Source organism: Rhinatrema bivittatum, chromosome 2 (genome assembly GCF_901001135.1).
Source record: "Rhinatrema bivittatum chromosome 2, aRhiBiv1.1, whole genome shotgun sequence".
In the NCBI taxonomy this organism is placed as follows: Eukaryota; Metazoa; Chordata; class Amphibia; order Gymnophiona; family Rhinatrematidae; genus Rhinatrema; species Rhinatrema bivittatum.
Window position 1 is genome coordinate 751,428,541 of NC_042616.1, and position 15,941 is coordinate 751,444,481.

The window sequence follows — 15,941 nt, forward strand, 5'->3', positions numbered from 1 at the left end:
TAATTAAAGTACCAAACACAAAACCGGCAGCACCTTCAGCCGGTACCCCGGTCTTCCCCGGTCTAAGCCGGTCAAAGCCGCGCGCCCCTTCAGCACGCGTGGCTTAGGCGTGGCGCCGGCGGCAGCGGGGCGCCACCCCTCCAAAGCTTTTATAGCGAGGGGGGGGGGGGTGGGATGGGCGTCGGACTGACGTCACCTCCCAGCGACTCGGTCCTCCGCGATTGATTCTCACCAGCTGATGCACGTCTCAGAAGGAGCGGACACCTCTCTCTCCTTCACGCCTCCTCCTGGCTCAGTGCTCTCCCTCCAAAGATTTTATAATGAGGGGGGGTGGGATGGGCGTCGGACTGACATCACCTCCCAGCGACTCGGTCCTCCGCGATTGATTCTCACCAGCTGATGCACGTCTCAGAAGGAGCGGACACCTCTCTCTCCTTCACGCCTCCTCCTGGCTCAGTGCTCTCCCTCCAAAGATTTTATAGCGAGGGGGGAGGGTGGGATAGGTGTCGGACTGACGTCACCTCCCAGTGACTCGGTCCTCCGCGATTGATTCTCACCAGCTGATGCACATCTCAGAAGGAGCGGACACCTCTCTCTCCTTCACGCCTCCTCCTCATATGTGAGTATTTTTATTTATATTTATTGTAGCTTAAAGTTGGCATTTGTTTTTTCTACGGCATTCTAAGTTTAAATTTATTATGTCACAAGGTACAGGATCCCCCAGTCCCCTAGCATCAGAGTTCAGGAACCACGCTGTATGCGCTCTTCCTTTCCAAGTAGATTGTGTTTCTTTCAGGATGTAAACATAACCAATTACAAAAAAAAAAATATTCTGCTTCTCGTGCAATGCCATTTATTTATTGTTTTAAATTTGCATTACCCTTTTATACATTGATAAACATGGCTCACATAATTTTCCCTCCTCCCTTCGCTCATCGCTTACGTCAGCTGGTAACTTTCCCTTCATGCGCATCTCAGATGTCACACATTCTGCTCACGCAGCGCTTTCTCTTGTTTTTATAACTTTATCTCACATTTTGTCCCTGCACTCCCATGCTGTTCCCAGCCTTCAGCCGTTCTGTCTCCGGGCTGACAATAACATTTTACTAACAAGTTCATTTGTTTCTCTTCAGGCCTTTTTTATTTCAGTTACTAGTCAACATGGGGCAATTTTTTTAAAGCAGTAATTTCACCTAATTCTTCATTCCACAGAAACAAACTCTTTATTTATAAGGAAAAAAAACAAAATACAGCATAGACGCTGCTTACCTCAGCAGTCTCACAGCAGTCAAGTATAATAGTTATTGCATAGGCTGGCTTCCTGCCTTCGCTGTGGGGTCTCCCCAGCCTTCTGGGCCTTCCCGGCCTTGCATTCTTATCCAAGGCTACTGGGATCCTCCTTGTCCCAGAATTCCTTGCTTGGTTGGCTCTTAAGGAGGACTGGGCCTTTAAGATATTCTGAGGGAATCACTCCCTCACAGTAACATTTATGTGATATGCACTTCTCTAATCTGTTTTTTAAACATAGGATCTTATTCTTTTAGTGCACTTACATTTTCATTTTGTCTGTCCATCCATCTATAACACTGATGTCACAGGCAACAAGTAGTAGTGGGCAAGTGGACAAAGCATGAAGATAAGTTATGATGGGAAAAAGACTAATGCTGTAGTGATTCGGTGGCAGATGAGGTATTGCTGGTAGCAGAGCAGTGGGACTGGCGAGTAGTTCTACCAGTAGATGTTGAGAAGAAGATGACTCTCAAACTTTGTCGGTACAAGATGAGAAGAAGATGCCAGAACATAAGGGCCATTGGAGTTCCCCAGGCCTCACCAGCTGAAGATGAGGCAGTGCCAGTGGTCAAGTACCTTGGTGGAAGAATTACAGTCTCCAGAGCCAGATCCTGCCCTGAGCCTTCTGCTGTTTCTACACACACACAGACATATACCCTCCATCCCAACCATACACACCACAATCCCCATTCCCTACCCCACACTAACCATACAGGCCCACCTACACCCCCCCACACAGACATATATATACAATCCATATCACCACTCTACTAAATAGTCACACACCACTCACAAACACATACCCTCATCTACCTCCTTCACCTACCCCCCACTTCCACATCCATACCATCTCTCATTCCCCACATACAGACGTTCCCTCCTCATACCCCCTTTATGTGCCACTCCCACACACCCCCCCCCCCCCCCCATTGAAGCAACAGCAGGTTGTGGTGGCATAAAACACACTCTTATGTTGCCATGCAATTCTAAACTTGTCCTTTTATTTAACTTGTAAATATCTTTCTGGTATAATTTTAGTACACTGAAGTTAGTTTTCTCATTTATGCTACCAAAATCAAAAGTGCTAAAGTTCTAAAAACAATTAACTCCATGATTCACTTGAAATTATAAACAGATACAAATACTACAATTATTTGGATATTGAAATCAAGCACAGCCTATGATGAGGCACCTAATTATCAGCTGTTTATACAAAAATTTCTGCATTCCTTAGCAGATTTGAAAGTAGATCTCAATCTGTTGATGAAGCACCATTACCTTATCTTTGCATTTTTGTGTATTTGCTTCCCCAGTCTTCTCTAAAACATTCCCTGGATTCCAACATCTCATTGTCTTTTAGTATAATGTCAAGGTTGTTTCATCCTCCCATCAGAATTGATAATGGTCGAATATTTCTTTCTTATTAGTAGCTACTGACAGGAAGGATAATTGTAGTGAGATAGAATGCTAAAGATTTGATGATTCACAGTGGTTAGGGAACAGGAGTCCATATGACAATTGCACAGAGTTCCCTGGAAATAGTTTTGAACCTGTACAGGAGTGAGCTGGAATATTTTTAGAATTAGGTTGCCAAGATACTCTTTAGCACTTTAGAGACAGATTTTATGCATAAAGGTACATTTTCCATTGTTGCAAAGTACATGCACGCCTGAAACATGCACACTTTGCAGCCAGTTTTCAAAGGGGAGACTATGTGTGTAATTTCTCTTTAAATATGAGCTGGTGTAGAGTATATACATATAAAGAATTCACACATTTTGCACCTAGTGTTTGTGTGGGCAGCTGATTGGAGATTAAATAGCCCAGGAACATTTGAAAATCAAATGTTTGCACTGTTTTCCTACCTCACTTCCTCGTGCCTGCCACCATACCTGCCGCCCCAACTGCTTGGCCCCTCAGTTTTGCCACCCTCTTCCCCTTCCCCCGCCCTTCCCTGATGTCTTGCTTTTCTTCTTCCTCCTCCTCCCTAATTTCTTTGCTGTCCTCGCACCTTACTAAACCAGACTCACTTTGTGGCATCGGGGGCGCAATTCCACCCGAGGTTGCTGCTTTCGGCTACTCTGTCTCCCCTTCTGCTACTCCTGCTGCCAATGCTCCTGGATTCGCCTGTGCCATTGACGCAGTCACCTCAGGCACCCACCGTCCACTCCACTGATTCGGCTCGCCACTCTGCAAAATAGATGGAGACACTGCAGGACCAGGAACAGCACCAGGATATCTTCCCTGTGGGTAGCCCCAGTAGCATAGATCCCCAGCGGGGAATCCTCCGCCATAAAGGTGAACTCTTGGCTAGTAAAAACCTTGCTTTGAGTCTGGATAAGGTGCTATGTAATTCCAAGTGACCCTACAGCTGGTAATTATTAGCTAAAATTAAAATATCCTCCCAGAACTTCCGAGGGACTATTGGCTGTTTTTTTTTTACTTCTGTAGGGCCTGTTCCTTCTATTGTATAAGGTAATTCATGATCTACTTCAAAATAGAAATAACTTAATTTATCTGTTTTATTCAGTATTTTCCATTCTTTGACAGCAACTTGATCAAATACATGCTTCAAATTATCATCTTTTTCCTGCTCCTTCAAAAGCTGGGAAATTGGCAAATTATCTCCTGTAGAGATCTCCCTTTCCTTCTGGAAATAGGGATGTGAATCGTGTCCTCGATCGTCTTAACGATCGATTTCGGCTGGGAGGGGGAGGGAATCGTATTGTTGCCGTTTGGGGGGGTAAAATATCGTGAAAAATCGTTAAAAATCGTTAAAAATCGAAAAATCGAAAAACCGGCACATTAAAACCCCCTAAAACCCACCCCCGACCCTTTAAATTAAATCCCCCACCCTCCCGAACCCCCCCCAAATAACTTAAATAACCTGCGGGTCCAGCGGCGGTCCGGAACGGCAGCGGTCCGGAACGGGCTCCTGCTCCTGAATCTTGTCGTCTTCAGCCGGCGCCATTTTCCAAAATGGCGCCGAAAAATGGCGGCGGCCATAGACGAAAAAGATTGGACGGCAGGAGGTCCTTCCGGACCCCCGCTGGACTTTTGGCAAGTCTCGTGGGGGTCAGGAGGCCCCCCACAAGCTGGCCAAAAGTTCCTGGAGGTCCAGCGGGGGTCAGGGAGCGATTTCCCGCCGTGAATCGTTTTCGTACGGAAAATGGCGCCGGCAGGAGATCGACTGCAGGAGGTCGTTCAGCGAGGCGCCGGAACCCTCGCTGAACGACCTCCTGCAGTCGATCTCCTGCCGGCGCCATTTTCCGTACGAAAACAATTCGCGGCGGGAAATCGCTCCCTGACCCCCGCTGGACCTCCAGGAACGTTTGGCCAGCTTGTGGGGGGCCTCCTGACCCCCACGAGACTTGCCAAAAGTCCAGCGGGGGTCCGGAAGGACCTCCTGCCGTCCAATCTTTTTCGTCTATGGCCGCCGCCATTTTTCGGCGCCATTTTGGAAAATGGCGCCGGCTGAAGACGACAAGATTCAGGAGCAGGAGCCCGTTCCGGACCGCTGCCGTTCCGGACCGCCGCTGGACCCGCAGGTTATTTAAGTTATTGGGGGGGGGGGTTCGGGAGGGGGGGGGATTTAATTTAAAGGGTTGGGGGGGGGGTTTAGGGGGTTTTAGTGTGCCGGCTCACGATTCTAACGATTTATAACGATAAATCGTTAGAATCTGTATTGTATTGTGTTCCATAACGGTTTAAGACGATATTAAAATTATCGGACGATAATTTTAATCGTCCTAAAACGATTCACATCCCTATCTGGAAACATATAATTAATTCTGATCCAGGATTGCCTTATCTTATCCCTTTTCCTTTGAGCTGAAGGCCTCCTAGCATCTCCTGGGTGCCCTACTACCTCTGGTCCTTTGAAAGGGAAGACCGTACCCAATGGCTGTGGATCAGACTCCTGTACCTCTTTAAGCTGGGAACGGGTACTCACCAACATGTCTGAGCCTCCTCACAGCTCTATCATTCCTGGAGAATCTTAGCCAATTACTACCACAAAGGGGAGATTTTAGCCATGTCTATGTTCACTGTACCTGTCTACCCTTCTACAGAGATCTCTGCCTCCTGTGTCAGGGATTCTTTCAAATCTCCATGTATATACCGCACAGATATTTGATGACATGGATATAATTTTTCTCCCTCCCTACTACCTAGTCCCTACACTTCAGCTATGCTCTCAGACATTAGGCTTACATTAACCCCAGTGTCTAAGAGGCTTATCATGGACATTTGTGTTATCAAATTGATACATAGAGATGTTTGATTACCCCCTGCTAGGTCTCTTTTTTCCCCATGTGCACACTCCTTGTGTGGGCATTCCCTATAGAAATGACAAACCTCCCCACAATTATAGCATTTCCTGGGTGGATATTCTTTAGAATAGTCTCTATGAGTTCTATCTTCCACTATGGGTCTCTGACCTTCAGGAAATGAGGAATGTCTATATTCTAGAAACCTTTTACTCTAATCAGTGGCCAATTCTTCTTGTTTCTCATGCCTAATCCTAAACTTTTGGGGACCTTCTTTCCTAAAATTACCTTTTACATGACCCCTGATTCCCATATAGAGTGGCAAAGATTCCTGAAAGTGTTTAGTTAAGTTTATAGCTTTGACGAGAGTACTCATCCTTTGTTTCACCACCCAATCTTGAATATCCTTCAGTAGGCCATATATATATTGTTCTAGCACTTGATTACTGCCTCTACTGTTTTCCCTTCTGACACTAATCACTTATGTACAATGACAGTAACTTTCAGTCGGGCGCACATGTGCACATATATGCGTGTGCAACTGCGCCATCTTTTGTAACCCTCTTTTCAGGGATTGCCCACAATACAGGAGTACATTGAGTCCTGGTACTACACTTTACTATCGCATTTCACAACAGATCCCCAGGGGCCAGATTCTTTCTGGCAAGAAGGAGGATTCAATCTCCAGGGCCCAACATGCACAGGGTGATATTATGTCTCAACTAATCTCTCCAACTTTCTCTCTGTAGTATTCAAAGTTAGTTACCTTGCTAAGAGATGCAGCTCCAGAACCCCAACACACACACAGGACTAGTTGCTGTGGTGTTCCAATTCAAAACATTTACTGTATCCAAGTCTCAAAAACAGAAAACAATCACCAGTCAGCATCCAAAAAAAAAAAAAAAATCAAAAGTCTCTCTGTCATAGGCCTGCTCCTCTACATTTAAATAGCAGACTCTTGGGCAATCCTTCCTTTCAAGGGGTGTAGGATAGGCTCTAGGAGGGGAAATGGGTTCTCCTTACTGATGTTACAGGATCTCTCAGGTAGAGAATCCCAACATGCACAGACTTTTTATACCTCCTCTGGGCAAGGATGGTGGACACAAAAATCCCTCCCAACCAAAATCAGGAATAAAAAAGTTTTCCAATAGCCCAAATACTTCTGAGAGTCAGGACATTGCAGTCCTCTTTGTATGCTTGGCAGGAACACACAACTCTTTTCCTCTGTGTACCTCCTGGAAGGGAAAGTCCTCCTGGCTGCTGGGCACAGAGTCTTTCCAAAATAAAAACCCAACACACAAAAAAAAAAATCTTCCTCTCCTCTCTCTCAAAACAAATCCTTTCCAGACCATGGGGTGCTAGAATGCCTCTTACCCTCTCTCAAATCTCAGGCCGTGAAGCCCAAAAATTGTTAGAGACTGCAAACTCCAAAAACTCTCCTTCTCCAAAATGAACTGAAAATGGCTGCACCTACTCACTCCTGTGCCAATCCTTGCAGCCTGGAAAAAGTTGCTGAGAATGCTTGGCCTACCCATTACTCACTCTCTACACTGACTCTATTAGGGACAATAGCGTATAGGGGCCTAGAGGGTCCCTTATACTATATTATCTCTGTACTAAAAGGAAATCTATGATATGAAGTCAGGACAAACATTACAAATACAGTAACATTTCTCTCTATTGCTTCAATAACTGCCTGTTAAGGACATAACATTTCAAGACTGAATGTTGTTATATGGCATTATACAGATAATGTTAAATGTGTTTGGCAGCTGACTTACCAAGCTATCTTGAGGAAGTAAAAAACTGCTTCTAATGAAGACATAAGCTTTTCAAAAATAAAAGGATCAGAAAAACTCCTTAGGTCAGTACCTATAAATGTAATCTAGAATGAATAGCGATTAATATCAGGCTACAATCCTAATTCAGCAATATGTCAAACTGCTGGTACTGTCTGCAGCTTTTACACCATGTGATTGATAATACAACTGAATTAAAATCACAACCAAGTGGAAGTGCAGTACAAAGGTAAGAATTAGGACCAATAAAAAAGGGAAATTTCTGCATGAAAATCATACATGAAAATCATATTTGTTCTTAGGAAAAGTGTCTATTTCTACAAGTATGCTTGAATAACATATTTTGAGTTTTATAGCAATAGGGATTAATTTTTTTTGTACCAGACTTTACCTAAAGCAAAACTGCTAAACTTCTTAAAAGTGGAAAAAAAAACCCCCAAGTAATAACACTTTGCATCAGACTCTCAGAAGAGCCAAACTGTGCTGAACAGGGTGAAGTAGGACTTTCCTGCAGGCTGGGAAGCTTGCAGTTTCAGTTAAACAAAGGCTATTTTAAATCACGTTCCTTCTGCGTGTGCCTGTGTGTCTAAGAGAGCCAGCGTGCTGTAGAAAGAAGCAGCAGCCTTCTCATGGCCAGGTGGGGATAGGAAGTTGCCTCATACCATGCAAAAAAAACCGGACCATCCGAGTCCAGATTGGGACTCAGCCTGGTTACTACTTGCATGCAGCCTGTCTCTTGGTACACTTGTGCTTTAATGGGATTACCTTCACTCTTCAGTCTTGACTTTGGAAACAATATATTCTAAAGAGTGGGAGTGTCTTTCGCCTGCTTTGCTTCCCAAAAGTGAAGGCGTACTGCAGAGAAACTTTTGTCACAATGAAGGGACTGGAAAAAACTTACTTGGTGAGTGAAAGAGCCATCAAGATGTACTCCTTAACTCAGATCAGGTAATACCACCATTTGTATGTTTTGTCCATGTTGTGAATTTTAGAGGCCTATTTGACTTGCAAGTGTAAATACATAGTTGGCAACATTAAGGTTCTGATATATTGTATTAACACTTTGGTTAATACATCTTCCAGGTACATGGAATGTAACAAAGTATAGTTTAATAAGGGTTCACATTATATCAGTTAAATTCATCCTTTCTTTAATAAGTCTAGCTTTTGATGTCTTTCTATTCTTCAATATTCACTATAGTTTGCGAGTCACATTCTGTCCACTCATGACAGTATTTAGTTTGCAAACTATAAAGGGAATGATTTTTTTTTTAACTTTAAAATTTGTTTTTCTCAAATAAGTATTTAAATATGTTTTCTCTAATGCCGGTAACATTTAAAACTAATGATAAGTTATATTAAATCAATGTAAGGCAATTATACAGTATTCTGAAATATAACCACAAAAGACTAATTGTTATAAGATGCGTTCGTTATGTGCTCAGCAGTTTTTATCCTCTAAAATCTCTCCTCACTTATCTCTCCGTTCTTTGCTGCTTTTCCATGCTCTCATCCCTCACGTCCTCTCTCTCTTTCGCTTCTGCTTCTGCTTTTCTTCTGAATACTGTGTAATGTACAATTTTACAGGCAGCTATCTAAATTTGTATCTTGACTTTGGGCTCAATAACTTTTATGCTATAAAAAGCCACCTCGTTTATTATCAGTGGAAGCATTCTCTCTCCTGGTAATTAAAAAGCACTATTTTATGAGGAAGCAGTGACTAAGGAAGTGCATCGACATTTTATATTAACAGGATTCCAGTTTATAGTTACTTGCAAACTAAAGCCATAGCGCTCAGTCTTCCTCAGACTTTGATATTGTTGTTATAATGATCTATTACAAACCTATAAAAAAGAAAAAATTGGTTCCCATTCCATATGGTATTGTAAGGGGAAAGCAGCATTTCAAAGTAGATCTGCAGCTGAGTCAATGATTAACAGGTATGTGCAGGGATAAAAATGTTTTTTTTTATTTTTGGTGGGGTGAAGGGGTTATTTGGATTTTGGTTTGTTTAATCTTGATTTCAGTTTGTTTCATTTGCTGATCCAAAGGAAAGGTTAAAGAAAAAAAAAAAAAGACATTTGTAGTCCCTCTACTACCGCAAACCATACTGAGCCCTTCTGTTGAGGTCTCTGATGAAGAAAGGGACAAGCATGATCGCTTATCACTCCTACCACAGGGGCTTTGGGTTGAAAATGGGGCTGGTACCAGCATCATTTTGTTGTATGGTCATATCGCATATATCCATACAACAAAATGGTGATGTTGCCATTTTTTGACCCAGAGCTGGTGGGACAGGAGCAACAGATGATCATTCTTCTTGTGGTTCAGAGGGGAAGGGTCTTATGGAAAGTGGTAGTGGTGATGGCATTTTGTGCCTATATTTTTTTTTTTAATTGATTTTCTTAAATTAAAGTCAACAACAAAAAAAGAATTTCAGGGGTTTTTCATTTAATTTTAAAATGAATCGAAACACAAGTGTTTCATCTTGTTTTTCATTTTGTTTAAAAACAAATGTGCATCTGGGTTGGTTAACTTCATATATAAAATAAAGGCAGGAAAATAATTTATCATTCATTGTGAAGCACGTGTGTCTAAGAGAGCCAGCGTGCTGTAGAAAGAAGCAGTAGACAGGTAGGGATGGAACGGCTGCCCTATAAGGAAAGGCTAAAGAAGTTAGGGAAGTTCAGTTTGGAGAAGAGACGACTGAGGGGGGATATGATAGAGGTCTACAAAATCATGAAAGGACTTGAACAAGTTAATATAAATTGGTTATTTACTCTCTCAGATAATAGAATGATCAGGGGCACTCCATGAAGTTAGCAAATAGTTCATTTAAAACAAATCAAAGACATTCTTTTTCACTCAGCATATAGTTAAGCTCTGGAATTCATTGCCAGAGGATGTGGTTACGGCAGTTAGTGTAACTGGGTTTAAAAAAGGTTTGGATAAGTTCCTGGAAGAGAAGTCCATAAAATGCCATGATGGTAATTAATAAGAAATAGTAGCTTGTGATCTACCTAATGCTTGGGTACTTGCCAGGTACTTGCGACTTGGATTGGCCACGGTTGGAAACAGAATACTGGTCTTGATAGACCCTTGGTCTGACCCAGTATGGCATATCTTATGTTCTTATGTTATGTACCAGCACTTTCATCTCAGTTACATGCAATAAACAGTTAAGGGAGGGCAATACTCAAAAGTTTTAATATGGGTAAATATTAGGGATGTGCAGAAGGAAAAAACATTTTTGGTTCATCCATTTGTTTTGTGGGCACTAAATTTTTTTCTTTAGTTTCAAAACAAAAAAATAATTTGTTCATTCGTTTTATTAGTTCATTTGTATGCCATTAAAATCAATGGGGGAAGCATTGCAGCCTATTATGGGCTTCAGAATTTTGGTTTCCTCATCGATTCTCATGAAACTTGCGGGAAGAAATTGTCAGAAGGGGAAAGAATTTCAAGGTAGCTAGACTGTGGGAAAATGGCACCAAAAGTGGCATGAATAGCCTAAGGCTCTGTAAAGGGGCAAAAGGGTACCAGCAGTGGCAGTTTTCCAGGGCATTGTCAGCAGAGCAAAGAAACAGCAAAAAGGGGAAGAACATCCCAAGGATCCAAAAGAGGGCAACAAAAACAGTGGCAAGAACCCTTGAAGGCAGCATAAGAGGCAACACGAGTGGCATCAGCATCTTAAGACAGAATGAAGGGTGAACAAAGCAAAAAAGGTGGCATAAAAAACCTCAAGGCATTGATAAAGGGCCAAGCAGCACAAAAGTTGGCATCAACACACCAAAGCAACATGAAGTCCAAAGAAGCCCCCCAGAGTGGTAGGAACATCCCAAGGTAGAGCATGAGAGCTATAGCAGCAACAATGAGTAGCATGGGAGATACCTGTCCTTCTGTGGAAGTTCTTGCCATTTGTCAAATTTAATGCAATGGAAAGATCTGACAGCAGTATAATTTTTGTGACATGAACTTTTATTTCATTTTCTAATTGAGCTTGATCTTGCTACTGGGTGGACTTATAGTTTTTTTTGTGACTTGGTATTTTTAAATGAAACTTTTATCTCATTTAGTACATGTAATGGTTTCAGTTTTTAATAATTGTGGTTTTCCTGGTAAGTTCTGAGGTTTGCTTTATTAAGAAAGCTTTTCACATATTCTGTAGCTGATCTCAAGTTGTTTCATTTTTTTATTTTCAGGTTTTGCATGAATTTTCTCTCCTTACTGAAGCTTTTACAACATTTCAAATGTTAAAATGATTTCTCCATAAGAACATAAGATATGCCATACTGGGTCAGACCAAGGGTCCATCAAGCCCAGTATCCTGACTCCAACAGAGTCCAATCGAAGACACAAGTACCTGGCAAGTACCCAAACATTTAATAGATCCCATGCTACTAATGTCAGCAACAAGCAGTGGCTATTGCTTATTGATTAATAGCAGTTTATGGACTTCTCCATGAACTTATCCAAACCATTTTTAAACTCAGCTATACTAGCTGCCTGTTATACATGCTGCCTGTGGCAGCCTCATGGTGTGGCCCTCTCACCTTTTCACATGGACTCCAGCTCCTGGCTCCTCGTCGCTGGCAGTGGTGGGCCACTAGCTCTGACCTCGGGTTCCCTCTGGTGCCTCCAGCCCTGTCATGCTACCCAGTGTTGCCAGCCAAGGTGTTCCTGTTTGTCAGGCCTCTCCACATGGCCCGTGGAAGACACCGCCATCAGCCCTGCGCCCCTCCCTAGGCGCACACATGTGCATCATTAGTTCTTTTAAAGGGCCCATGGCGGGAACCTGGCCACAGACCCGGATGCTGACGTCAGACTCTTCAGCATATAAAAGTTCAGGCCTCATTCCTTAGAGTTTCCTTTGAAACAGGTCTCCACGTACTCTGAGTACTCGTTGATGATCCTAGAATCGTCTCATCGTTGTGTTCCTGTTTGCTGTGGTTCCCAGTTCCTGTTCTCCTTGTTCCTGTTTTGTCTATGTGTTGGACTGACTTTGGATTTGACCACCACTAGGCCTGACTACTCTTCAGCTTCTCTCCAGCCCCGAACCTCTGCTACACCCTGACCACGCTTGCCTTCTCCATGCACTGACCATTGCCTTGATTGACTATGCCTGCCTTCCCCGTGCGCTGACCATTGCCTTGATTGACTATGCCTGCCTTCTCCATGTGCTGACCATTGCCTTGATTGACTATGCCTGCCTTCTCCGTGCCCTGACCCTTGCTTTGAACGACTACGCTACAGACTTTCCTGTGTTCAGAGTTCTACATTGCTTGCCACAACTTCCACTTGCTACCGGCTCTGATCCTAGCCTGTCGGTGATGCCTCCTCTTGCCTATCCTCTGGACGTGGACTTACAAGGCTTAGGCCTTCCTTTGCTGAGTGTCTCCAGTTACTCATTGTTCCTTTGGCGCCTGAGTTCCAGTCCCGAATCCAGTCCAGGGTAGGACTATGCCATCTACTGGCTGCTGTCTCTGTGCTGACTCACTTCTCCTCTCTAGTTAACCTCGAGGCCCACCTAAGTCCTGCCGGCCCCGGTACCCTAAGGCTCAACCTGAGGGGAACGAGGGCTGGTATAGGTGAAGCTCCAGCAACCTCTAGCTTCAGCCCACTCCACCTGCTGACAGTGGTAACCCATAGGTCCTTGCCTACGGGTTGTGTCAACCCCACCTCAGCCCAAGGGTCCTCCTCTGACACAACACTGCCTTAACCATATCCTCTGGCAATGAATTCCAGAGCCTAATTGTGTCTGTATTCCTTCCTTCTAACTGAGGATTTTTGTGGACAAACCACCCCAGTATAATCAACAAACAAATAGTGGGAAAACAAGGCTGGGATTGTGGAGGTTTTGAAGAAAGGAAGGAACTATAAAACAGTTGCTGTGATAGGAGAAACTTGTATTTTTTTTTTACTTTTTCACATTTTTATTGTGGGGGACAAAACACCCCAGTATAATAAACAAAGAAGAAAGTGAAAAGAACACCCAAAGACTTCAAAAGAAGGCACCAAAAGCAGTGGCATGAACCCTTGAAGGCATCACAAGAAGCAAGTGACACCAAAGGTATCATTAGCATCCTAAGGCACCATGCAGAGGGAACAGCTTTTTAGATTTTTTTTTGTCAGTTTTATATAAGCTTTAGGTTCTTTATCCCCTCAAATATTTGTACCCAGTCTCTGACTTTAGAACTATAGTGCAAGTGTGCAATTTGCTATTTGCAGGATTGCTGAATTATATGATAGGTTTCCTTTAATTAATACAAAATGCAGCTACCCACTTAATTTACTTCCTGTCCTATGTGGGAGCATATTTCACCTGTGTTGTTCCAACATTACTGCCTTCCTGTTAAATACAGAATTCAATTTAAACTTTTGATCCTTGTACACAAATGGGCGGATTTTAAAAGCCTTGCTCGCGTAAATCCGCCCGGATTTACGCGAGCAGGGCCTTGCGCGCCTATTTTCCATAGGCCGCTGGCGCGCGTAGGCCCCGGGGTTTTTGGAAGGGGGCGTGTCGGGGGCGGGACCCGATGACGCTGCGTTTCGGGGGCGGGGCACGGCATTTTGGGGGTGGGACCGGGGGCGTGGCGCTGGCCCGGGGGCATGGTCCAGGCCTCCGGACCAGCCCCCGGGTCGGAGGACGGCGCGCCAGCAGTCTGCTTCTCGCAGGCGTAAATCTACGGACAAAGGTAACGGGGGCGGGGAGGTAGGTTAGGTAGAGGAAGGGAGGGGAAGGTGAGGGGAGGGGAGGGAACGGAGGCAGGCTGTGCGGCTCGGCGCGTGCCGGCTGCCCAAAATCGGCAGCCTTGCGCGCGCTGATCCAGGATTTTAGACGATACGCGCGGCTATGCGCGTATCTTATAAAATCCAGCGTACTTTTGTTTGCGCCTGCTGCGCAAACAAAAGTACGCAATCACGCTGTTTTTAAAAATCTACCCCAAAGTTCTTTATTCTGTTGGCCCCGTTTTTTTGGCTAATAATCTTGTGAAGCATTCTTCACCATGGTCCTTAAGGTCTGCAGATAAGGGTTTTCTTCTTATCCCTTCTGTTAAAACCTACCATTGTCAGACTGTTCACTCCAGGCCATTTGCTGTATCTGGAACCAGGTTGTGGAATGAGTTACCCATTGACTTGAGAACTCTTTCTGACTATAAATCTTTCAGAAAACAACTGAAAGTGTACCTTTTTCATATGGCTTTTATTTGATGTTGTATTATGATGAGTTTTTATTTTGTGTATTGTTTTGTTTTAATATGATAATGTATTATTTCAAATTTTTGTTAACTGCTTAGTGCAGATTTTTCTGCTATAGGTGCTATAGAAAAGCCTGCAAATAAATAAAAAAAAAAATAAACAAAGCAGAAAAGTTGGCAAGAAAAACTCCAAGGCACCAAAGGGGCCAAGCAGCACAAACTGTTGGATTCGTGGACCCTTGGGCCGATCGGAGCCGGAGGAAGAACTGCTGTAGGTGATTGCAGCAGCGACCCCGACCGGGAGGCGGCAAGGACAGACTGGTAACTGGCCGAAGGTGGAACTCTGGAAGCCCTATGCGACCAAGAGCTCTGGCGAGGAAGGACGTGCTGGTGGTGCTGGCACTGTGTTGAGAGAAGCTTCGCCCTGGAAGCCGATCCTCCCCCGAGAGGAGCTCGTAGGAGTTCGGCCGCTGGGACTTAGGAGATTCACCCTGGAAGCCGGAGTCCCCCCAGGAGGAGCCCGTAGGGACCCGGCCGCTGGGACTTAGGAGGACCCGCGGGGGTCTGGTCAGTTGTGGTCCAAGGTTGAGTGCCAAAGGGTCGTAGCTCGCCAGTCCAGAGTCAGGAACCAAAGGATCTGTGAACGCCAGTCCGTAGTCAGAAGCCAGAGGGTCAACGAAAGCCGGTCCGAGGTCAGAAGCCAGGGGATCAACGCAAGCCGGTCCGAGGTCAGAGGCCAGAGAGTACCAAAGCCAGTCCGAGGTCAGAAGCCAAGAGTAAACGTAAGCCGATCCGGGGTCAGAAGACAGGAGAAGACAATCAAGGAGAACGTAGCAACTGGAGACAGGAAGAAACCTGGGAACCTCGTTGCAAGGCGATGTCCTGGTCCAGCTGCAGGGCTTAAGTGCCCTGCAGCGTCTGACGTCATCAGGAGGCATCCCTGAGGTTTTCCCGCGCTGGCCCCTTTAAATTCTAGCCTTAGACGCGCGCGTCTAGGGGGCGGGGCCTAGCACCGCGAGGCGCCGGCTGCTCCGGCGAAGCAGGGAGGCAGGAGCAGAGGCAGCTGCAGGCCCGGGCGAGCTGGGGAGACGCCGGGCCTGCGGCAGCCGAGGTCCCCGGTGGCCCGGGGAGCGCGGGACCCGCGCCAACACGCGACCAGGTGGGTGGCGATTCCGGGGGCGACCCCGAATCGCAACAGTACCCCCCCCTCCTACGCCCCCTCCCGGGGGGCCGCGGTTTATCCGGATGTGCCATATGAAATTGATGAAGGAGCGCCTTGTCGAGAATGTGGGCGGAGGGCTCCCACGAGTTCTCCTCAGGCCCGTACCCTGCCCAAGAGAGGAGATACTCCCAGCGATGACGACGGAACCGAACGTCCAGGACGT

The 15,941-nt window shown here is 45.0% G+C and overlaps 1 protein-coding gene across 2 annotated transcripts in view; it reads left to right on the forward strand.

Moving 5' to 3' along the window:
• The first annotated feature begins 7,916 nt into the window (after window positions 1-7,916).
• SLC30A8 (solute carrier family 30 member 8) overlaps window positions 7,917-15,941 on the forward strand; it is a 105,426-nt gene continuing 97,401 nt past the window's right edge. The window contains exon 1 of one of the 2 annotated variants that reach the window (XM_029591926.1): window positions 7,917-8,305. In XM_029591926.1, the coding sequence (XP_029447786.1) occupies window positions 8,235-8,305 (71 nt within the window). In that variant the 5' untranslated portion in view covers window positions 7,917-8,234. The remainder of the gene's footprint in view (window positions 8,306-15,941) is intronic. The other variant, XM_029591927.1, reaches the window with a different exon arrangement.